The sequence below is a fragment of the Pan troglodytes genome, chromosome 1 (assembly GCF_028858775.2).
Source record: "Pan troglodytes isolate AG18354 chromosome 1, NHGRI_mPanTro3-v2.0_pri, whole genome shotgun sequence".
Classification (NCBI taxonomy): domain Eukaryota; kingdom Metazoa; phylum Chordata; class Mammalia; order Primates; family Hominidae; genus Pan; species Pan troglodytes.
In genome coordinates this window covers 119,431,984-119,456,981 of record NC_072398.2, presented here as the reverse complement: position 1 = coordinate 119,456,981, position 24,998 = coordinate 119,431,984, and the positions used below count along the sequence as shown (strand labels likewise).

The following is a 24,998-nucleotide window of genomic DNA, read 5'->3' as shown; positions in this document are numbered from 1 at the left end:
GACTCAAACACGGTACTGTCCCACTCCAGATGCCATAGTCCTAACTACCAAATACAGGTTGAGCATCCCTACTCCAAAAATCTGAAAGCCAAAATGCTCCAAAATCCAAAGCTTTTTGAGCCACAACGTGACCAAAAGTGGAAAATTCTACCCTGACCTCATGTGACAAGCGGAAGCCAAAACACAGTCAAAACTCTTTTATGCACAAAATTATTTAAAATATTGTATAAAATTATCTTTGGGTTGTATGTATAAGATGTATATGAAACATAAATTTCATGTTTAGACTTGGGTCCCATCCCTAAGATATCTTATTGTATATATACAAATATTCGAAAATCCAAAATCCAAAACACTTCTGGCCCTAAGCATTTCAGATAAGGAATGCCCAAACCTCCTGTACTACCTCGAGACTCGAGATGGCTGGGCAGTGGGCAGTGGAGCTAGGCTTTTTTTTTTTTTTTTTTTTTTTCAAACAGGGTCTTGCTGTTTGCTGGGCTGGAGCACAGTGGTGACTATTCTCAGACACAATCATAGTGGACGGCAGCCTCTAACTCCTGGCCTCAAGTAGTCCTCTGGCCTTAGCCTCCTGAGTAGCTGGGACCACAGGTGTGTGCTGCCTGCACCCAGAGCTGGACTTTAAGGCTACTCTGTCCTCTACAGGACAGTGAAGAAGGGCTGAAAAGGGCATTAGTAGAAAAGGAAGAGCTCAGATTCCCCAAGAGAAAGGGTAGGCCTGGGGTTTCCTGCAATTGCTGTTCATATCTGACTGGTCAGGAGGGAGACAAAGAGGCCAGGAAACTCCTGTTTGCTGAAAACCCAGCGCTTCTCAGCCTGCCTCTCCCTCCCAAACACCTGTCCTCTCTCAGCTGTTCTCAGACTTGGCTTCAACACTCTTCCTGCCTTCTTAGCCCAGTTGGCTCTGCTGCCCCGGCCAAGCCAGAGTGGGATGCTGGGGGCCAATTCTCCCAGCCCCTTTGTGGGTGTCTAAGGCCTGAGTCCCGGCTGCCAGCTGGAAGGTGCTGAGAGATTGACTTGGGTGAGGGCCTAATTTGGAGGCTGCAGCGGGGCAGGGTTGGGGCTGTGTCTGATAACATTCACAAGGTTCCCAGTTCCTGGGCCCAAGCTGCCTTGGTCCTGCCAGTTCCCTCCCCAGCTCCTGATCAAGTTACCAACAGCAAACCTCATATGCGGGGACCATCTGTTTCTTAAGCCCCCCAGAGACCCGTGGGATCATCTTACCTCCCAGGCTTGTCTTAATGCACAGGGCTAAACCCAGAAGGTGGAGGGATTGGAAGGGCAGGCACAGAGGCTCTGCAGGGCTGGGCTGCAGCTGACCCTCTCAGGCTTCTGGGTCAAATCCTCCCCCTGCCAACCCTGGCCCTGGGGGGGATGGGAGATTCCAGCCAGGCTCTCAATGAGCCAGCAGAAGCAGCACTAAAGGACAGTGGAGGACTGACTGCCCTTGAGGGCAAGGAGGCCTTTGCTGGGGCGTGGAGATTGCCCACGCTCTGTGCACTTTCCCCAAGACAGGCAAGAAGAAATGGTGGTTCCAGGCCCTGACAGCCCTGGGATTTGCCAGAGTTTTCACCAGTTGAACGGGGGGCAGTGGCAGGAGCAACAAGGGACACGGAGCCTGTGGGACAGATGCACATGTTGTTGACAGCCCCTCTCTCTGGCCTCTTTGCTTCTACTCTACTGACCCCTTCCTTTTGGAAGCACTCAGCTACAGCTGCTAAGACCTGGAGCAGAGTCAGAGGAGACTCTAAACCCCAGACCAAACTCAGTGCCTCCCTTGCTAACTGCTTCTCCCTCTGACTTCCCTATTCTCCCCCTTCCTCCAATGCCACTTTCCTTGTCTTCCCTACCTAGAGCCTCAGTCATTTTTGGCTTCTCCATTCAACTACCCCTGCTCCTGCCCAACTTACTCATGTTGGATTTTTCCTCCCACAAATGTTGCATATCTTTCCTTCCATCCTCAGGAATGCTGCAGAAGCCTCCTAGACAGCTTCCGAACCGCCAGACACGTGAGCACCTGATCAGTCTTCCCAGCACACACCTCCTGTCATCTCCGTGGCCCTCCAATGCCCAGACTCAAATCCAAACTATTTGGTCCTGCAGTCAAGATCCTCCAGGACAGAATTCCAACTTTCAGTTCCAGGAATATCCCTACTCCCTGAGACGTACCCCCCATGCTCCTGTTAGAAATCTTCTGTGATATTTAATATACTCTTCCCTGTAGTCCTACCACTTATGCACTCACCTCATGTCCTCTATGCATTTAAATGCTCAGTCCCTTGTGAAATATGTATTGAGTATCTACTCCTTGAGGACAGGGGCTGAGATCTATACATCAGTATGTCACCCCAGAACCTCGCTAGCACCTGGCACTTGCTACATACCCATAAAACACATATTGAATATCACTGACCACCCCAGATCACCCTCCAGGCTGCTTGCTACCCTCAGACAGTAACTCACTACACAGGGAGAAAGAAGCAGGGCTGCTTCCCAAGGTTTCATTTCACCCAGAGGCAAGGAGTCCAAACTGGCAGGCTTCCTTCCAGAAGGCTAAACCCAGCCCAGGTCGGAGGTAGAGGGAGTAATGAAATGACTCCATTCAATCTCTTCCAGTGTGGAAAAATCCAGAAGAAATAATGCTGACATTTTGCACAGTTTTCCAGTGAGAATGAATGTGTGGGTATGCATGAATTCAAGCTGCCCATAAAACAGAGGCCCTATGTAAGTAAGCAAGTGCTGAAACTGCACCCATCTGCAAAATAATATTCTGCATTGGTTAAGAATTTGGGTTCTGGAGACAATGGAACAAAGTTCAAATCTCAGCTCTGCCATTAGTAGCTGTGTGACCTGGGCAAGTTATTTACATTCTGTTTTTCAATTTCTCCATGCTTTTTTTTTTTTTTTTTGAGACACAGTCTTGCTCTGTTGCCCAGGCTGGAGTATAATGGTGTGATCTCGGCTCACCACAACCTCCGCCTCCTGGGTTCAAGCAATCCTCCCACCTCAGCCTCCCAAGTAGCTGGGACTACAGGCACAGGTCAGCATGCCCAGCTAACTTTTTTGTATTTTTGTAGAGACGGGGTTTCACCATGTTGCCTAGGCTGGTCTCGAACTCCTGGACTCAAGCCATCCTCCCACATCAGCCTCCCAAAGTGCTCGGCTAACAGGCGTAAGCTGCCGCGCCCAGCCAAATTTCTCCACTCTTTAAAATGGGAATAACAGTTCCTGCCTCATACAGCTATTGTGCAGATTAGGTGAGGTAATGTGTATCTCTGCATGAAACCAAGAAAGCATTAGGTGAATTCTGGCTGTTTAAGACTTCCCATGTACTTTCACAACATTTCTTCCTTGGTGAAACTTAGCACATAGTAATGACAGGATTCCATTCCTTATATCTGGTCTAATCAAGGAGAAGCACAAGGAGAAGGTCCAGTTTTTTCCCTCCCCACTCCTGCCCCGTGCAGGGGCTGGGGAGGGAAGGAAGGGAAGTCTTGGCACCCTCCTGCCCACTCCCAGCCATGTTCAGTCAGCCCAGCCACATCCAGGGTGCCGACACTGAAGGGCGAGAAGGCAGCTGGGAGAGGGATGAGAAGCGAAGGAGGAGTTGTGGGAACCTGGGAGGGCCAGGACAGTGGTGGGGCAGGAGCATTAGCTGGTTCTTGATTAAGAGAGGAGCCAGCAAAACAGCCTTTCCAGACTGACCCCAGGGGATGCCATCACCCAAGGAGGAAGAGTCAGAGGCCGAGCTTGGGATATGCCTTCTTCTTCCAGAGCTTGGGATCCTCTCAGGTCCCCGGGCTTCCCTTGCCTCAGGACCAAAAGGGGAAGAAAAGGGGGCAGTAAGGGAGGTAGAGGAAAGGAGAGGGGCCAGCTCAGATAGACAAAATCCTGAGCAGACATGAGTAGCTCTAAACCCATCTCCAGGCTGCAGGGTGCGGAGTTCCTCTGGAGCCTCTTACTGTCTTGGAGCCTCAGGTTCTTTCTCAAAACAAACACCAAATCATACCCAGCTTGCTCTCAGGGGTCAGCTGAGAGAATTCACAAGAATTCTCTCCTAATCGACCTGGTCCTGATTAGTTTGAGCGAGCCACCTCTTTCTAACCCACTCCTAGTCTCTCTCTCTCTCTCTTTCTCACACACACACACACACACACACACACACACACACACACACACACACAGAACTAACCTGCTCCACCATCAAAGGTAAAACCCTTAATAACCATATTCCAGTGAAGATTGTGGGAATCCCTCCTGTGAAAAGCCAGGAAAGGTCTTCTCACCTGCTTGTTGCCTCCACACCACCCCACAGTCCCTCTCCCACCCTCAGCGTCTCTGGAAGTCTGCATGTCAAACTTCAGTCTCCATGGCTGCAGTTTAAACCAGCCCCTGGGTTCCTCACTGTATTAGAGCTGTAGTGCCACAGGTGCCCTCCTGGTGTTTGTGAAGGGCCCCACACTCATCTGGAGACCTGACTTACTCGGCCACATGACACTGGGCAAAATCACCCACTTTTTGTGCCCGGGGTTCTGAATCTCAGACGACAACTCCTGGTGTCAGCACTAGCCCTTTCCTCTGCACGGCCTGATCCCCACGGCTAAACTCTGAGGGGCTGGCCAGGTAGGTGGAGTTATCCCCACGTAATGGATTAGGTAACCAGGGGCTGGGAGGTCCATCTTCTCCCTCAGTGTTTCCCAGCATTCCTCCCCAGACCTCCTTCATGATTTTCACCATATGTACATAGGACCTCGTCTCCATGAACACATCTCCTAACTGTTTATGTAAATAGTGTACTTATGAGGGAACTTGTGTGAAGTGTTTACACTTGCCATAGACAGATGGCACCTATCAACACACATCTTAAACTGAAAGCTTTCCTGGAGTATTGCCTCCATCATCCTGAGCACCACCAGTGGTCCCTGGGGTCCTGAGGCTTATTAGTGAGAGGCCTGGGACCCAAAGGCTGGCTTTCATACTCCAGGCCAACGAGCTTTCCATGTCATCATAACCCCTGACCTCTTAGCCTCCTGGGATTGTTGTGAGAAGAAACCAGGGCAGCCAGCAGGAAGTGCAAAGGGCAGTTACCACCAGATGGGGAGGAAGAACATGAAGTCATCCTTTTGAGGGACTCCGAGGCCTCCCTTTCACTGAGTCATCTGAAGAGGGAAGAGGAACTGCCTGCCTGGGGCTGGAGGGGAAGATGCAGTTGGGAACCAGATCCCACCATCCTGGACTTCCAGCCCTGAGCCCCACAGAGGTTGTGTGGGGTCAGCTGGCCATGGACAGCACCCTCCCCCTGGGCCCTCTTGGGGCTCTTTGTGGTGAGGGAGGAGCAGGGATGGGAAAATGTGACGCCAGCATCCTCGGCTCCCTTCCCAAACCCTCCCCTGGGCCCCGACTGATCCCGCAGCTGTGCCCTCCTTCCATCCATCTCACGCCCTCTCACAGCTCAGCCAGAATCCTTTGATACAGGCTCCAGCTTTGCCCATGAGCCTGGCTGTGTGCCCTGCCTCACTTCCCCCACCCCATTACTCACAAGATCCCCACAAAGTTCCTTTCAGCCCCTGGGGAAGCTAGGAGGAGGCTGAGGGCCGGAAATGGGAAAAGCCCTGCTTTTGCCAAGTGGCCCATTCTCCAGCTCAGTGAATAGGGACCTTCACAGCCCCTCACACTTGGCTGGAACTCTCAACAGGAAGGTAAAGTGGAAACTGTGCCAAGAGCTGTAGGAGGGAGGAGGGTAAAGAAAGGAGGAAGTGAGGGCTGTGAAATGGATGGGCCCGCTTTCCCAACGGAACCATCTATGGGGGTCTGCTTAGGCAAGGGGCAGACAGATGGAGAGGGGATTCCAATGCTGCCTCTTCCCGGAGATTGCCTCCTAGTCTCCGCAAGCCCTCTTCCCTCTGACCACCTTTAACTTCTCTCCGTTGCAGTCAATCAACTTCCTCGAACATCCAAGGGACCTCAAGAAGTTACCTTCTTTTTTTTTCCTTTCTGGTTCAGGCCTTCAGTGTCTCTTGCCTGACTCTTGTAATAACCTTCTAACTCATCCTCCTGCCTCAATTTCCTCCCTCCCTCCACCTCCACCTCTACCCCATATCACCTTCTGGATCCCAGGGCTGCTCTCCAATGCATACAGAACAGGCCAGACTCTTTAGTATGACATCCAGCGTGTGTCCACGACAGCTCTTTCAGCACCGTTGCCCACTCTTTCTCTGCATTTTACCCTATGCTCTAGGCAAACTCCAGCTGGTCTTCAGACATCCCCACCACTTCAGCTTCTGTACATTTTGCTCATGTTGTTTCATTATCTGCCTGGATTGCTCTTCTTCTGCTGTGCGTGTCCCTATTTATCCCTCAAAGTCTAGTTCAAATGCTACCTCTTCCATGACATGAAGCTTTCTCCAATCTCCCAGCTGGAGTTTACTTCCCTCTCTCAGAGCACTGAACCCGTGCTTGTTATATAGCACAACTCCTCTATTTCTGCCCCAGAGGTCTGCATGCAGGTACTGGTTGAGAACATAAGCTCTGCAATCAGACTGGCGGGGTTTGAATCCTGGCTCCTCCACTTACCAGCTCTATGACTTTGGCCAAGTGACTTAGCCTTCCCATGTCTTTATTGACTCATTCATAAAATGAGAATAATGAAAGTACAACTTCTTAGTGTTGTTTTGGCAATTAAATGACATCATAAATTATATGTCTGGCATATCAATGTTAACATCAATTAATATCATTATTATATCTTCTATTAAACCGTGTGTTCCCTGAAGACAGGATCTGTGTCTGTTGGTTTGTAACAATAGTGCCAGTGCCCAGTAAATGCCCTAAACACAGTATGAACTCAATAACATGTTCTATGTATGAATGACTCTTATGCAAAACAGTCTGATCAAACCATCATCAACAGTTTACCAAGTGCCTACGATATGACACATCTGACACTGTGCTATGTGTGAAAAACAAATAGTTGGTGAGGCACTTAAATTGTCATTTAATCTTCACAGTAGCCGTATAGAGTAGGTATTTTAAAACCCCCATTTTAGAGATGAGAAAACCAAGGCACAATGAGGTTAAGTAATATGTTAAGGTCATACAGAGCCAGGATTTGAACTGAAGTTGGCCTGACCCCAAATCTTATACTATGCATTCTTCCCATTGACCACATTGCTTAACTAGTCACATAGTCATCTTTCCCCAGCGTTAAACATCAAAGAAGAGGCATTATGAGATCCTTTGCAAAAGCTTTTTTCTGCCTCAGGAAATTTGCCTTTTTGCCCCAAGATCTGAAGGCTGTTCCTACTGTATCTTCTCCATCTCCTACTTTTCTTCTCCTTATTTTGCCTTTAGACCCTGGTCCTTACCCATTTGCCAGAACCCCCTGAACTTGTGGCCACTAAAAGCTAGAGAACTGCTTCCCCATGCCTCAGCTAGGACAGACATTCCCAGAGATGGCTTCCTGCAACCTCTCCCTCCTCCAGGAAGCCTTCCCGGCCTGGCTGTACTTCATGAGCTCTGATCACTCAGCCTTTACGCATTCTATTTGTTCTACACTGATCTGAACTCACGAGGGATGCCCTGTGAGCATCGTACATCTGCCTCCTCTGTGTGCCTGTGTCTACCCCCACTTATTGGCAGCCCACAAGGGAGCTGTGTGTACGGAACAGCTGGTCCCAAGGCCTGTGTTCAGGCAGGGCCCCTCTTTGGCGGCTGCAGGGAGAAAAGAGATGTGTTCCCTGCTGAGCTGTTGCAGCCCCAACCCCTCATTCTAATGAAGAAGTGTGTCAGCTGCTGCTACTTCTCCTGCCACATTTCATCCTTGAAACCCGATCCCCTTCCCTTTCCAGGCAGAAGGAAAGGGTCAGCTCTCTACTTATCAACTAATTGAGTCAGGATCCCCAAACCCTCAGCCTTCTCCCAGCGCTCACCTGTTACAATGAAATTTTCTGCTTCAGGGAATTGGGAAGTTCCACTACTTTGGTTTTCAGAAACACACTCTTCTTGCCTAGATTTTCTGGGCCAAGGACAGGGGTAGGATGCAGGAGGGGAGCACAAAACACCCTTGACAAAGATAATTTCACAACCTGTTAATGTTTTGTTTTCCAGCAGGTTTATCCCACAGTGTCTGCAGAATGTGTGATTCTTGAAAGAAATTTACTGAAATAAATGAATATAGAACTTGACCAGTATTACAGGAGGCCATGCCTGTGTAAACACAAACTAAGGGCAGCGCCAGGCAACACAATGTCTTCCTGGGTGGCAAGGGAGATCCTGCCTGGGATGGGCCATCTGCAGTGCAAAAGCTCCCTAGCTCATGACAGAAACCAACTGTATTCCTTTCCCACCCCATTGCAGACCTAGGGTATTAAGTCAACACACTTCTATCCCAGCCACAAGCAAGCTGCATTGAATTCAATCCCTACTGTCCCTGGGCAAGGCAGCCAAAGGGCTAACCCTGGACTAACTCAGCTCTACTTTCCCCTTTGCTACTGTTGGGGACACTAAGGCACTGAGATTTGGTCCAGCTACCTAAGCACTGAACTGAGGTGTCAGGGAGTGAGTGACACTCTACTAGCTCTGTCTGTCCTTCTGCTCTGTCTCGTCTCTGAGCAGGCTGGCATTGGGGAGGGGGCGGAGCACCATGGGGGGTAGTGCAGAGCTCTCCCATCTGAGTGTCATTCTGGGATCCAGGCCAGGCATTCGGCTTCCTCTCCAAGAGAGTCAAAGGCTGAAGCTGCTCAGACAAAGGGCCAAATGAAAGCTAATGGGGCACTCCGTGACTTCAGCTTCTCCCTTTCCTCCTCTCAGGCATTGGGGGCTCAAGTCCTTGGCAGGAGAGGGTGCAAATCAAGATGTGAAGCTCAGCTCAGTGCAGATTCCTATTTGCCTTTTTTATTCTCCTGGCACTCGTAGTCTCTGTCTTCCTCCCCTCACCACCTCCCACCTAGACTGCTATAAAAAATGCAAATCAGTAGGATTTAAAAATTCGAGCCCATGCCAGGAACACCCACAAACCCTCCATTAAGGCAGAACCTGAGGTGGGTGGTGTAGTCCCCAATTCGAAGCACAAAAAGGAGGATTCCATTAGATTCTTTTCTCTGCATGGGTCTTGGACCTCAGACATTATCTGTGATGACCTTGAGCTTTCTTTGTGGTACTGCACACATAAACGGAAAAAAATGAGAATTGTGTACGTGTGGGCTGGGGCTAGCCATCCCAATCTGGCATGAGAAGCATGTGCAAACGACTATGGGAAGGGGCATGGCGTAAGTTCAGAAGAAAAGCAATGAATACTCCTGTCTCTCAAGAAATTTATCTCTGAGTCAGTGACTTTTGCATCTGAGTGTCACCACAGAAAGGGCTCCAGGAGGGAGGACTAGAGAGAGAAATGATCGTTGATGTGAGCAGGCTGACCCTGGAGTAGGACTGACAGGAAGAGTGGCAGGGTTACTTGGTCAGGAAGCATCAGTGAGAACACCTGCAGTTTCAAACTCTGCCCCCTACCCCCAGAGCTGGCCCCTAACACACTGCCAAGTTCCTTCCCAAGCAGGAAGAGTGTAGCCTTTGCAGGCAGCAGTGGGAAACGCTGTCACAGAATCTGGAGAGCCATAAGCTGGCCCTTTCTAGATCCAGGTCTGCTGTTGTGTGGCCTGAGTGCCCCTGGCTCTGTAAAGTAAGAAGAAAGAGGAGAGCAGAAAAGTGAGACTGAGAAGAGTCGACTCCAAGAGAGACAAACTAAAAGAGACAAAAAGAGACGAGGGCAAAGACACAACAGAGAGCCTAGTGGAAGGAGAGATGGGCAAAGCAGAGATGGGGCTGTATGTGCATAACATTTGCCTGAATTCCGGTGGGTGAAGGAATAAGAAAGGTGGCAGGTGGCGTGGGGGCGGGGGCAGTGGTATATGAAGCCAGTGAGAATCAACTTGGCTCTCCCTAACATAGCTTTAGCGGACACCACTCCCCCGACTTCGGTGATTTCCACCCCCCCAGACTGAGCTACTTCTCCCCCTCCCTGTACCGCGGGGCCTCCGAACGCTCCCTGCGCACTCCCCAAGCCCAGACCTGACATCTGGCTGGGCCTCCGCAGCTCCCGCTCGCGATTTGCCAGGCAGAGCCCCTCCTCCAGCGCAGGGCCCTCCCCCGCCTTTCCAGCTGCCAGCCCCCTCCCTGCTGGCAGACAAGCCCAGGCAGACAGCCGGCCAAGCCTGCCCCCGCAGCCGCGCCAGCTCTGCCAAGCCCGGCAGAGCTGGGGGCCCAGGGTGGTACCCGCTTCCCTCGAGCGAGCAGTCCCGCTGACCTCGTGCCCGCGCAGGGATCAGGACCCAGCACCCTCCTCCTCCCCGCGCTCCAGGTCGCCCCGCGCAGCCCCGCACCCAGGCGCCCGCGTCCCGCTCCCCAGGCCTTCGCTCTCGCGCTTTCCGCGTCGGCGGCGCGGGGGCCCCACTGCGTCCGTGTGCCTGGCCGTCTCTGGGCGTGCCCTATCTTCTCTCTGGGGTTCTCTGTGTCACATTTCAGCCTGGCTGGCTTGCTCCCTCTGTCTCTCTGTCACTTGTTCTTGTCTCATCACAAATCTTTGCTCAAAGTTTCTTCGTGGTCCCCTTTCCTGAGGACAAGCCCTGCCCTCTGCCTGCGGGCCCGCGTCCTCTCCTCTCTTCCCTGGCCCTCCTCCGCCCTGCTTACGTCCCGGCTCCCCGGGGGCCGGGGCGGGGACCAGGTGCCCGTCGGGGCGGAGCAGCCCTCCCTGCCCCGGCGCCAGCTTCGCTCTTACCAGCTCCTGTTTGAGGCGACGGAGATAGCAGTCCATTTCTCTGCTCTCCATCGTCATGCGCCCATTTGTCGGGTTCGGTTCAAACAGAGAGTGCCCGGGTGAAATCCCGGCCCCACTGGAAACTGCGCTCCGGGCCGGCTCCCCGCCCCTGCGCCCGTAGCGCTCGCAGCGCGGAGCTGAGCCTGCGCTCCGAGCCCGGGACTCAGAGTCGCTTCCCCCGCGGCTAGCCGCGCGCGGTCGGTGCTGGGGGTGGAGGGAAAAGTGGGACAGCCAATGAGAATTCAGGGGGGCTGTCTTCAGCCAATGGGCAGGGCGGCCGGGAGGCCGGGCTGGGCGTCCGAGGCGGACCCTACCGCAGTGTTTGCACAGGACCCGGGCGCAGCCACTGGGGCTGGCGGGGACACACCTGGTCCCGGCCAGCGCGGCGGAGGGCATCGTGACTCCAGGCTGTACCGCGGCCCCCAACGAAGCACGTGACCCTCGTGTGGTCATAAAGGGAGAGCAGAGTTTTACGGGGAGGGACTGGGTAGCGGTCTCAGTAACAGGCAGAGTGCCATAGTGTCAGTCCCTTTTCCCAAACTCCGATCAGGAAGGAAACACCCCCACCCACTCCGCTCCCATCCCCAGAAGTCCCTCAGAAGCTCTTTTCTCCCCGAAGAGGACCCTGGGAAGGTGGCTCCCGCCTCACTCCTAGAGTGAAATCCTCGCAGCCCTGCCCTCGCGGGCGGAGCAGAGACGCCGCCGCTTGGCCGGTTCACGCCTGTCACACAAAGCCGCCGAGGGTCGGCTGCGCCCCTGGCAAGGCTGTAGGGCTGGGGATACTGAGTATGACAGGCGAGGTCCCTGCTCTCAAGAACTTACATGGGAGAGAAGGGGAGACGAGATAAACAGGTAAACACACACACACACGGTAAGCACGGTAATTTCAGACAATGATTTTTATGAAAACATGAAACGGGGTAAGGGGGTCGGGCTGCTTTCCCTGGGGCCTTCAGTGGGGTGGGCAGGGAACAAGCCTTTCTCTCCCCAGAGCTCGGCGTCAGTCAACCTAGCTGACGCTCTCGCCTTTGGCGAAGCGCTCTAAGGCCGGGATGCTCCGATGTTATTCAAAAGGAGCCGGGCGAGCGCCAGCCAGGCCCTGGAGGATGGAGTTGCGGCCAATAGGCTCGATAGGCCGATGGGCTCCGCAGACCGGTGGGGGGTGCTCCTCCCAGCCCAGCCCTGGACGCCGGGCTCCGCGCCCGCCAGCGCTGCTCCCTTCCAGCGCGGAGACGCCGCGCCCGGCCGGGCCAGCCGGGGACGGTGGCGGAGAGCACGGAGAGTAATTAAGCAATTAGCGACGTGTTGTTAAAAGGTAATTAACGGGGAAAAGTTTGCCCCAGGCAGGATTAGAGGTCTCTGAGTGGGACAACTGTAAGAACACCAGAGAAGGCACGAACGGTGCCGGCGCCGCGATCGGTCCGTCCGTGGCAGCCAAAAGTGCCAGATATGCTAACTATTGAAAGATGCGCGGGTGGCGCACGCCTGTAATCCCAGCACTTTGAGAGGCCGAGACGGGTGGATCACTTGAGTTCAGGAGTTCGAGACCAGCCTGACCAACATGGAGAAACCCCGTCTCCACTAAAAATACAAAATTAGCTGGGCATGGTGGCCTATGCCTGTAATCCCAGCTACTCGGGAGGCTGAGGCAGGAGAATCGCTTGAAAGCGTGAGGCGCAGGTTGCAGTGAGCCGAGATCGGGCCATTGCACTCTAGCCTGGGCAACAAGAGAGAAACTCCGTCTAAAAAAAAAAAAAAAAAAAAAGACAGGGGAGAGGAGGAGGAGAGAGATAGATACAGAGAGACACAGAGACATGGCGCGGGGAGGGAGGAGGGACAGAGATGGAGGGGAAGAGAGGGAGGGTGAGAGAGAGAAACAGAGAGAATTAATCTTTAGAAGAGTTTGCAGAGTCCAGTTGAATGGCCTCCACTTAACAACCCCAGGTCCTCAATTACACAATAGCCCTTGCCTACACCTTTCAGCCTAGCCTCAAGTGTCCCTCTGGGGGAAGCTGGGGCAGCTGTAGCCAATGGATAGAGAAAAGAAAAAAGAGGCACAATATGGGCTGAACTTGGTCGGTGACCGCTGGCCAAGCCCAGGCAACTCTGGTCCTACCAGTCTGAGCAGCATTGGCCCTCCTGCCTTTTCTGCAGCTGTGGGCAGAAATTCTCCAAGAGATCCCTTTCTATGGGACCCACCAGATGTTCAGAGTGAGAGCTGCCCCCAAGGACACAGCTGTGGTTTCCAGTCCAGCTGAAGAAGTTCTGTAGTTGAATACTATGGGACTGGGATAGAAAGGACCCAGCATTGACATATAGTCCACAGAGGGGGACTTCAATGGGGACAAACACCACAAAAGGGTTCCCCAACTTGAAGGGCCTGGCTTTGCTCCATCTCCAGTCTCCAGCACGGTAGTCAGATGTAAGAAACTCTGAGTAAACATTTGTGGATCTGTGGCTGAAATAGTGTTTTTGTTTTGTTTTTGTTTTTGTTTTTTGAGACAGCCTCACTCCCAGGCTGGAGTGCAGTGGTGTGATCTTGGCTCACTGCAACCTCTACCTCCCAGGTTCAAGCGATTTTCGTGCCTCAGCCTCCTGAGTAGCTGGGATTACAGGCGCATGCCATCACGCCTGGCTAATTTTTGTATTTTTAGTAGAGTCGGGGTTTCACCATGTTGGCCAGGCTGGTCTCAAACTCCTGAACTCAGGTGATCCGCCCGCCTTGGCCTCCCAAAGTGCTGGGATTACAGGCATGAGCCACCGTGCCCGGCATGGTGAAATAGTCTTTAGGGTCAAGCTTAAGCCCCAGTTTTCTCCATCTCTGAGACTTCATGGGCTGGAATCCACTTGGAAGTTGGGAGGCTAAGGTTGAAAATCCAAAAGAAGTGGGCTGATCTCTTGGCAAGAACCTAGGACTGGGCGGTTGGGTCTTCTGTGCTGCTGACAACAGAGTATGACCTTGCACAAATGCTTTCCTTTTACTGGGCGTCAGTTTCCCCTGCTTATGGGTTTAAACCTTTGTGAGTCTAATACTTTATACTCCTTACAAAACTCTCTTCTGGGCTGGGCGCAGTGACTCATGCCTGTAATCCCAGGACTTTGGGAGGCCGAGGTGGGCAGATCATGAGGTCAGGAGTTTGAGACCAGCCTGGCTAATATGGTGAAAACCCGTCTCTACTAAAAATACACAAATTAGCCTGGTGCGGTGGCGGGCATCTGTAATCCCAGCCACTCAGGAGGCTGAGGCAGGAGAATCGCCTGAACCCAGGAGGCGGAGGTTTCAGTGAGCCGAAATCGCGCCACTGCACTGTAGCCTGGGTGACAAAGCGAGACTCTGTCTCAAAAAAATAACTCTCTTCTGAAAACTAACTGTGAAGTAGTCAGGAGCAGGGGAATGTTTACCCCATCTTACAGATGAAGAATGTATTGTTAGCAAAGCCAGCTCACATTCCATCCATTTTCAGGTAGAGAGAGATAGCAAGAAAACAAATTGATAATCATAATACCAGTGCAGAGCTCAAAAGAGAAGTTTTAGACAAGTCTGAGGTGGTATCACTGTGTGGTTCCCACAAGACTTTGGAGGACAATTACTGTCTAACTCTGAAGTCCTTTCATGGTGCTGGGCCATTACAACTTACGTATTCCCTTGCTTCTGAGAAGGCCAACGTTACCCCAGGAGTGTGTGTGTGTTGGGGGGCGGTCTCTCTCTTGCCTTGTTTCTGAAGAGGTAACTCTCATCTGGGCAGAGCAGGCAGGTGGCAAAAGCAGGAAAAATAGCTGCCTTCTGCTTTTTCTTTTTAAAAAAGGATTTAAGTGATGAGAATAAAGCCTGTTGCCATGGTTATATAAACATGGATAAATATTTCTGGGCTGGGGATGGGGGCTGGGGGACGTGATTCATTTTTGCTGAAGAGGAATCAGATGGCTCAGCCTCCTCCCTTCCACCCACCCCCCTCCGAAACTCAGCCTGGAGGAAGGATGAGGTTATCTCATTCGAAAATAAATAATAAAGGAATCAAAGGTCTTGGGATTGGTTGTGAACATACCTTCTTAATGCTGTTCAGACCTGGGGTGGAACCCTCAGAAGGTATGTAGCCATTTGCCCTCCAGTGGTCGGTACTTTACCTGACAGAGAGGGTGCAGCTCCTGGAAACTGTATCCAGTGCTGTCAACTCTTGGGACTTGACTGCCTAACCTAGCCAGGGAAGGTGGCCCCCTTTGTCCCACTGCCAGAGCCTGAAGCTCCTGGCACCTATCAATGAGCTCAAATGAAGAGGCAGAACCAGTTGTGTCCCAAGGGAGCTCAGATCCTATATTAAATAATGGAAACACCACCATTCTCCTGGCTCCAGATCCTATGGCACCCACCTGGAGGTCCCTATCCACCAGGTCCTAGCCAGCTCTGGAAGACATACCCGAGTGAGGCAGTGTCCAGCTTCTCATCTCTACTGGCAACAGGAGAGCTGGACAGCACATCCTGGTGCAAGGAGAGAGATATGTGGTCACATACCAGTCTGGAAACCTCATCATAACATCACCCTCCCAAGGGCAGGGGCCCTATCCCCAGTGCCCTCATTCCTTGCCCCCGACTGTGGCTGCCAACAACTATTACCCCAATCCCATCACCCACCACATGCTGCCTGATCATCAACAGGAAAGGCTGACCCTAGAGATAAACACATGCTGTTGGAATGTGTTCCGATATCACTGCGGAACTGTTTCTCTCTAGGGAGAGGACCTTGCCTGACAGGCTGGCCCAGAGGTGCTGAGCAGAGACTGTGTACGTGTCTGTGTGGGAACACATTGGGATGGTAGGGGAGGAACTGGACTGAGGCCCAGCTATTCTTGAAAGAATCCAACTCCTAGCTTTCATGACATCTTCCTTTGTCCACCTTAGACACAGGACTGGGCTCCTCTGACCCTTGTAATTCCAATACCAGGAGGGACAGCTGAGAGGATGAAGTGGCCTGTGTGTTGGGGAACCCTCTCAGTTCCAAAAGAAATGATCACTTCGGGTTTTAATTAAAAATAAAAAAAACCCTTTGGACTGGGTGGAGGAATCAAAAACTGCAGTCATAAAAAGCTCCACGAACTTTGGGTGTCTTCAAACAAAGGTTGTCATTCTCTTACAGATGGAGCAATTCAACCCAAAAAGGTTGGTCTGTATGGTGACGGAATGTGGTCTCCCAGTTTTCAGCACAGCACTCATCCAGCTATTCTGCTCTTCAGAAAGCAGGAGGGATGTGCCCTAAGGTGGACTATTGAAATGATGAAAGCCACTGAGGAAGTGAGTTCTGATGTTCCACATCCACAGAATTGCCATCACTCTTTTTTTTTTTTTTTTTTTTTGAGACAGAGTTCCGCTCTGTCGCCCAAGCTGGAGTAAGTGGCATGATCTCAGCTCACTGCAACCTCCGCTTCCTGGGTTCAAGCGATTCTCCTGCCTCAGCCTCCTGAGTAGCTGGGACTACATGTGTGCGGACTACAGGTGTGCGCCACCATGCCCAGCTAATTTTTGTATTTTTAGTAGAGACGGGGTTTCACCATATTGGCCAGACTGGTCTCAAACTCCTGACCTCGTGATCTGCCCGCCTCGTGCTTTTACCCATAGTGCTAACTTAGACCACCACTCTCACAACCTTTACTTCTTTATAAAGTCACTGGGCTTCAAGATCAGGCTATCAGTTATAGAGTTGCTGAAACTTTTTAGAGAGGGACTGAAGGAAGGTGATAGAAGAAGAAATAGCAATATGGTATTTTGAGTAAATTCATGTATGAATGGCTCCCAGGCTATCTCATCTGAACAGTTTTCAAGTGCAAAATTAGATTTGTCCAAATAATGAACAGGTAGTCTGTGGGCTGATACTCACTTCTATATGGAATAATTTGGAGCTATGGGCTTGGTGCTTATGGTGCCTAAGCAGAGATCTCATTGCTACTTGGGAAGCAAGTATTTCCATTTTGCAAACATTTACTGGAAAGGCAAGCAAATATATATATATATATATATATATACACATATATATATATATATACATATATATATACACGCATACACATACACACACACACAGAGATATATATTTTATATATACATATATATATATATATATATTTTTTTTTTTTGAGACAGGGTCTCACTCTGTCAACCAGGTGGAGTGCAGTGGTGTGATCACGGCTCACTGCACCCTTGAGCTCCCTTGGCTCAGGTGATCCTCCCACCTAAGCCGCCAAAGCAGCTGGGACTACAGGCACATGCCACCATGCCCAGTATATATATATATGGTTTTTTTTTGTGGAGACAGGGTTTTGCCATGTTGCCCAGGTTGGTCTTGAACTCCTGAGCTCAAGCAATCTGCTCACCTCAGCCTCCCGAAGTGCTGGGATTACAGGCGTGAGCCACCGTGTTGGGCCAGGAAAAGCAAATATTTTTGAACTACAAAGAACACGTGAAGAATGCCAGGGCACACCTAAGGGAAATATGGTATTTGTGCAAACTAATGCTGGTGGATGCAAACTGTACCAGGAAAGAAAATGGCTCATACCCAGGACTCTCCTGGGACATTCTGTAACCTCTGATACTCCAGAGGCCCAGTGCTGGCTGCCCTGTAACCTTACCATGGCCTGGAACTCAAAGCAAAGGCTCATTTTATCACATACCACTTGGCCATCTCCACTAGCTAGCTGTAAGCAAGGACCAGTGGTTGGCAGCTTGCCAGGGAGAGACATATTAGCAAGAGAGAAAGAAGAGCCACCTGCTTCTCCTCCTGAGACCATGGGGTGAGGAGAAAAAGAGGTCACATCTCAGGTTTGGCTGTCTGCATATTTGCTTCCACCAGACTGGCTCTTAAGTCTCTTCTGTTGTTTTTCAGGAGCCAGAGAATTCTCATAGCTGTGATTAGACATCAACCTTGGGCATGCTAAACATTTCAGCCTGGACACCCTGAGAAGAGCCAGTGCCATTGGTGACAGCTGCTTCTGTGCGGGCTTTTGCTTGGCCAGAGAGGCAGGACCTTCTCCCTGGCATTTTGAGGAGTGGTGCCGGGTGGGCAGTGACTGCACTAGCAACAGTCTATACCAAGAGAAGACCTCAAATTCCCAGAGAAGAAAGGCAGCGAGGCCAAGAAATGCTGCTGCCGCTTAACAAGTGAAGGTGCATACTGGAGAATAGGAACTGAACACGCGAAGGAGTTTGGGCTTTACTGCCTTCTCTCCTAGCATTGAACAGATCTTCTCTGCTGTTGATTATTCTCCATGAATCATCATCCATAGAAAGTGACTGAGGCAATAGAGAGTGAATAATGAATCCCTCAAATAGTCTTTTGTGTTTCTGCCTGGAGGGTTTTGGAAATAACTTGCATCTTAATCTTTCTGACTTAGAATCATAGAATTTGGGAGCTGAAAAGGACCTTCATCAGGGCATGTGGCCTCACAGAAAGACTGGAAGAAAAGATCTGTGGGTATGAGCCTCTGGTTCATCACTAAAAATAGGCCTAGTCTAACATATATTGGAGGCTTTCCTTGTGTCAGGTACTCATTTATTCTTCCAAAACCTTGGGAGGTAGGTGCTGCTATTCCTCCGTTCTGCAGAGGAGGAAGAGATGAGGAGACAATAGATCACCAGAGGGCAGTGTGAGGGGTGTGCTGGAACCATCATGTGGAACTGGCTCTGGTTCCAGAATCCATATCCTCTCGGTCATTCCACTCCCACATCAAGTGGCTTTGGACAAGTAATTTAACTTCTTTGGATCTCAGTTTTCTCCTCCGTGATCTCTAAAGTTTAAAAATTACTAACAGTCTGCATCTGCCACCCAAGCATGTGATTTTACAACTCAGAAAAGTGTAGCACAGAAATGTTAAGTGACTTGCCCTAGGTCACCCAGGTTGCTAAGGGCAGAATCAGCACAGAAACCCAGGCCCAGTGACCACTGCCCCCAGGCAAGACCTCCTTCCCTTCCACTGCACTTTGGCAGGTGTTCTAGGGGAATCCAACTCCTTGCCTTAGATGAGACCTGTTCAATGATATCAGATAGACTGGAGATGTTACGTTTTGGTGTGGCCAATCATAACACCAGGATGAGCTTAGGAGGCTGGTGATATTTGTCTATCTAAGCACCCCCAACCTATCTATCTGTCTGCTGTTTGTCTATCTTTCTCAGGTTATGCATAGTGATCAAACCCCGCCTGGTAACTGTAGGGAAAGAGCATGACTGGTGTGTTACAGCTACGCACGCCCCCTGGTGGTATTTCCAGTTGTTTGTCCTCTTCATGCAAATGTTGCCACCTTGTGCCAGCTCTCTCACCTAGCTTCCTTCATGACGACAGTGGTTGCAATTCTGCTCCTCTCTCTGCCTTCCCCTGTCCTTGGCTCCCCATGTCCAGAATCTGATCATTTACTGGTGTGCACCCTGGGATGTGATGTGTGCTTTGGGAGGAGACAGGACCCAACAGTATCTCAGCTGTGCTCTGGTAATCAGTGTGCACCACATTACAAGCATCCTCATCCCAGTATCCTCCCTATTGAAAAAGAGATGGGAAAGGGGTGGATGTGTCAATAAACACAACATTGAAGGCATCTGAAATAGAACAAGGACATCCTGGGTGAGGCATTATTCACAATGTGTATCCATATGTGTGTGGTGTGTGTGTGTGTGTGTGTGTGTGTGTGGTTCAGACAGTCTGAAATGAGCTCTCACCCACTGGTGAGTGGAAAATTAGCTTTGGCAGGTGAAGAACTGGGTGACAGGTGAGGAAGCCACCAGGGTATCAGTGTTATCCTTCTACTATTGCTGTTTCTGGTGTTGCTAACAATATCTCTCCCACCTCTCCCTGTTCCATGAAATGTAATTAGGTAGAGTAGAAATGACTTGGAAGGGCTTGGGCATGTGGGAGAGTAATATGAAGATGTTACAATGGCATTGTGACCTTGTAAGTGAGCCATGTGCTTGCAGGTGGGCTGCGCTAGGCTAGTTGCGAATTAGCATTTTCCTGACGGCCCATGAAGCAAGCTGTGTGGTTTTCATTTCTAGTGGGTGGAAGAAAAGATGGCACTCCAGGGACTAAGTCCTAGGAAATTCTGCCATCTGGCATAATGTTGGAGGCAGTGTGTGCCAGGGCAGGAAATATGGGTTCTTGGGCTGGCTCTGGATTGGCCCTGTAATCTCTAATGCCTCAGTTTCTCTAACTGTTAAGTGGGACAGAAAATCCCACTGCTACCTTCTTGTGAAGGTAAAGTATGCAAAGGCCCTTTGAAATGTCGAGAGCACAGTTCTAAATGTGGCTTGCCTGCCAAAGGAATTTGCCAGGCCTACTGGGAGGCAGCAGTTTGCTTCTGTGTCAGTTTCTACAGTCTGTGCTCAGACAGGTACTTAAGCATCTCACATCCATAAATCTCACCTCCTATCTATAGTCAGCAAATAAGAAAAAGGGCAGGCTGATGCTCTGCTTCTGTCTGATCTTCTTACCAATCCTACCCTCGCCTCCCCTCCCCCTGACCTGATGCGATGATCTTGCTGCTCTCCCTCATCTGTTCTGGGCCTGTCAGTTTAATTTAACAAGGTTCTGGGAGAGGTTTGATTTAATCAAACCAGTTGCTGTATCCATCCTGCTCAGAGGTCCCTCAGTGTCACCACCGAGGCTCAGATTAGACAGTGACAATTACTTCTTCTTTCCTAGCTATTGCCTCCCCCCTCCCTTTCACTCCCTGGAGGGAACAAGGAGGCAGACCAATCTCTTGGGACCTAAGAATAGATGCGGGAGGATCAAAGGAGGGAAACAGGCTCTGGCCTGAGAAAGCCCCTCTCCATACCTTACATGGCCTTGTTTAAGGCTGAGTAACAGCCCAAAGGGTGGAGGGAATAGAAAATGTGAGCGAAGCTGCCTTGCAAAGGCTCAAGGCTGCCTGAGGACAGAGCTGTGCCATCACTGATGGCCCCACAGAGATAAAACCAGTCTCCCTTATTGTCAGGAAACTGGGGTGGAGGGTGGGTAGAGAAGTAAGATAGCTGCATGCTCTATGTACTCCAGACCACGAGCATTTATTTCCAGGTTCTGGGCCTGGATTCTGGGGTCTCCGGAGCTGGGAGACAACCACAACAACAGGAAGGCGAGGCCCCATCCATCTGAGCTTCTGTGGCTCTGTTCTTGGTGTGGAAGCTGCAGTGTGACCAGAGGAGATGCCACCTGAGCCAGGGGTTCAGGGGCAGCTGTGTGGGTGTGAGGTAACTATGCTGTGTGTGTTGGGGTGTGTGTGTGTGTGTGTGCGCGCGTGCTAGGGAGCCAAGGCAGGGGAGTCTCTGGTGCAGACAGTTCAAAATTTCAGAACAAATCTCTTTGTTGTCATTTAACCCTTTCATTTCCCTCTCTTTTCAGGAAGTGGGTGCTCAGCACCTCTTGTTCTCCTAATCAGCTCAGAGAAGAGACAAAGGCCTCTTCAAGGGGAGCACTTACTTAGGGTGATAGAAATTCTTTTTCTTTTTGCTCCTTTGTGCCACATTCTTCCATCGGTCAGCAAGCAACTGACAGGTGTACCCCTCCCTGAGCCCCATTCAGAGTTCCCCTCCCTGCCATTTGTCTCTCACCCAGATATCCAGCAGACACCACCATCCACAGGAGCTGAATATGATTAGCAGAAACCCTTCCTGACAGCTCCAAAGAGGATCCCTCAAATGCATATTCTATTGAGTGCATCTCATTGCTGCTGACAGCCGCTTTATCAATTAAATTCCACATTCCGTCTTCAGAGATGCCATGAACCTCCCTACCTAATAAATCATAGGCCCCCAGTTATTGTTAAATGTCCCATCAGTCTCTAATAAACTCCCTGCCAAAAGGGGCAGGTTATTTATTATGCTGCCTGGACAAGAATAAATTGGGCCCCTTTCTCGAAAGAAGAGCAAACACGCCACCTTCCTCCCTAAAGACTGAGGCAGTGGTGTTAAATGGGACAATTAATCAATGTGGGCCTTGTGCAGAGAGGAATCTGGTCTGAAGCCTGAGGGAGGATCACCTGGGGTTCTCTTCCAAAGCCAGTCAGGCAATCCCCATGGTGGGGGGTGGCTGTGCAGTGGGCATGGGCTCAGGCTTTTGCTAGTTCTCCCTCTTTCCTAATTCCTGAGGCTAGTCACCCCATAAGCCATGAGACACATGTAAAAATGGGTATTTTCCACGTTGGGAGGTAGCCAGTTAGGATTGAGCAGGGTCATGAAATAATACATTCTATCCAGAAGGGCAGAAGTTGTTTCTTGATAAACTTGATACAACATAAGTTTATAGATGGTGCCAGTTCACTGAACAGATGGCTCAAGAATATAACAATGAAAGTACCCGTGGCTAGGCAAAGCAACTAGGAAGCATAAGCTAGTTGTGCTTTGCTGGATAAGCAGCATGTACATAGGGGTGGCACTGGCACTTGGAAAGCACTGTACCAACACCTAAAGTCCTACGAACTGCTAGATCTAAGAAACAGTGTGTGTTGTGGGCCTTTCCATTACTAGCCTCATATTAGATCCCAAACCTAGGTGATGCTCCAAAGTCTGCAAGTTAAGATCCAAACTGCTCGGCTTTGCCATTACCCAAGCCCCAAGTTACATTTCCAGCTGTATTTCTCTTTACTGCTAAATAACACTACCCCCCTTTGGAAGAGCATAATGGATGAGGTGCTCCTTAATATAGGGCCAGTATATCTCTGCATCCTCATGTCCGGGTCATTTCTGCCATACCTGCCTCTACTCACAGTAAAAGACTTAACTTCCCTAAACAACTATGGCTTTCATGCTTCCACGCCTCTACACAAACTGTTCTCTGTGCCTAGAATATCTTTCTGAGACTTGTCTGCCTGGTGAGCTCTCTTTCCACTCCCACTGCCTGATGAACGCCTTATTCAGGATAAGCTCAGGGTATCAGCCCCCACTGCTTCACAGGACTTGAGCTTTGTCTCCTGGTGCTGCTGTCTTGGCAGAAGTGCTGGACTCCAGGAATTAGGTAAACAATGATCTTGTATGTGCAGTTGTTCTCTCATACTTCCATACATACTTGAAGCAACTTTGATTTGGGGTGTGGAGGAGAAGGACATAGAGAAGAAAGCTATTGCTCTTTGAATACCAAAAGCTGTTTTCCTCAATTTCTCAGGAGTTCTCACTCTCTCCCACGACAGCCACACTTTGAACAACTAAGGCCCTGAAAAAATGTCAGTACTGCATATGATTTTACACCAGCTTGTGCTACTTGCATATTTCATGCTTGATCATTTCCCCAGCTGGGCTGTCAACTCTTTTAGGACAGAGGATAGAAAGAGCCTAGACTTTGCTGTCAAATAGATCTGAGTTCCAATCCCAATTATGAGCTCTGTGACTTTGAGCAGATTACTAATCTTCTTCTGAGGAGTTACTTGAGGGCAGCATCTCCTTCGGCATCTGACACGTAGAAGGCTTTTAGGATAAAGTCCAGACACCAACCTGGCCTACACTTCACTCTCCTGCTCATCAAAGCTTACTGTCCCATTTGCATTCTAAGCTCTTTTGGAATGTGCTATGGTGGTCCTCACCTCCAGACCTCCGTTTTCCCCTCCTCTGTCACAAGGCCAACTTTGATTCATTTTTCAGACTTACTGTAGCTCTCACTAATGCTAGGAAGATGTGGCAGAGACTGTTAGTTGCCTCCAATGTCCTTTCCCCCTTCCTCTATAGTAATGGACCTCCTCTCAAATCAGTGTACAGCTGGGCACGTGATTGTCCAGAAAAATGACATTTCCCAGATTTTTTTTTTTTTTTTTGCAAGAAGGTATAACTTTATGGCTAAGTTCTTTCCAAGAAATGCCAGATAGTGTGGCAGCTTTTGAGAACATTTCTTAAAAGGACTGCTGGCATGATGACCATTACCATTTCTACTTTCTATTTTGAGTCTTCCTCCTTCCTGCTGGCTGCAATGCAAACGTGATGACTGGAACTACAGCAACTGTTTGGGGACCAAGGCAGAAGCCTGGGTGATTGGGATCTTTGTGGATCAGGGCTGTTTATCAGTCCTGCTTCCAGAATTCTCTACAAGGGCAAAATGAACTTCTATCTTGGGGAGGTAAGCTCCTATTTTGGGGCCTTACTTTCAATCAAACCTAATCTTGATGGCTAAGTCTTTCTTGGCTCCCCACATCTGGTTACCTCCTTGACTTCAGTAGCACCCTGCACTTTATACAGCAAATGAGGCCACCTGTTTGTGTGCATCTGTCTCCCCAAGTGCAGAGGCTCTGTTTACTTTGTTCCATTTTTGTATCTCTAGCACTTGGCTGGTTTATACTAGGTGTTCAGAAAATTTTTGTTGAATGATTAGAGATGTTTTGTAGATGGAATGCAAATAATAATATTGCCTACCTTGTGTTGCTTTGAGGGTCAAATGAGAAAAAGTGGCTTTAAAATCTTAAGTTTTCTTCCCTTCTTTCCACATTCCCCCACCGATCCTCACACCCAGGGTGGGCCACCTTACAGTATGCCTTCCTTTATACTGTTTTCTTTTTCTTTTGAGACGGAGTCTCGCTCTGTTGCCCAGGCTAGAGTGCAGTGGTGTGATCTCGGCTCACTGCAAGCTCCGCTTCCCGGGTTCACGCCATTCTCCTGCCTCAGCCTACCGAGTAGCTGGGACTACAGGCGCCCACCACCACGCCCGGCTAACTTTTTGTATTTTTTTTCTAGTAGAGACGGGGTTTCACCATGTTAGCCAGGATGGTCTTGATCTCCTGACCTTGTGATCCGCCCACCTCGGCCTCCCAAAGTGCTGGGATCACAGGCGTGAGCCACCGCGCCTGGCCTGTTTTCTTTTCCTCTGGGTTCAAAAGCCTCCAGTGCAAAATGATTGGATGAGATCATTTGAATCTTAACACCCATTCTAAGTGTCACTCTCACCTTTTCAGTTCATAGGAATCTCTCCCTCCTCTAGCTCCCTGGAAAGGCTCTCCAGGTAGATGGAACAGCAAATACAAAGGTATTGAGGTGTTACAAGTCATGGAGAATTAAGCATCTGGGCTAGTTGGGTCTGGTTGGAGGAGGTAGATGGGCTGCTCTGCCAGAGAAGAGACAGGGATCCCACTGTTATTTATCCCGGGGGAGGCTGGGAGACAGACACAATCAAGCCCATTTCTGTATGTGTTATGCTCCTTACCTAGTTATTAAATGATTTCTTGCTT

At 50.1% G+C, this 24,998-nt stretch overlaps 1 protein-coding gene and 1 long non-coding RNA gene across 3 annotated transcripts in view; one reads left to right on the top strand and one right to left on the bottom strand.

Moving 5' to 3' along the window:
- Window positions 1–24,998, bottom strand: part of INKA2 (inka box actin regulator 2) — a 33,102-nt gene that overhangs the window by 5,700 nt on the left and 2,404 nt on the right. The window contains exon 1 of one of the 2 annotated variants that reach the window (XM_016925674.4): window positions 10,787–11,460. The exons of the other annotated variant lie outside the window; for it this stretch is intronic. Coding sequence (XP_016781163.1) covers window positions 10,787–11,278 — 492 coding nt within the window. The 5' untranslated portion in view covers window positions 11,279–11,460. Of the gene's footprint in view, window positions 1–10,786; window positions 11,461–24,998 lie in introns of those variants that run through there. 2 annotated transcript variants of the gene reach the window in all.
- On the top strand, window positions 11,412–19,436 carry LOC134810624 (uncharacterized). Its single transcript, XR_010159105.1, has 3 exons — window positions 11,412–11,677; window positions 15,958–16,112; window positions 17,698–19,436. It is a non-coding gene; the product is annotated as an uncharacterized LOC134810624 (long non-coding RNA).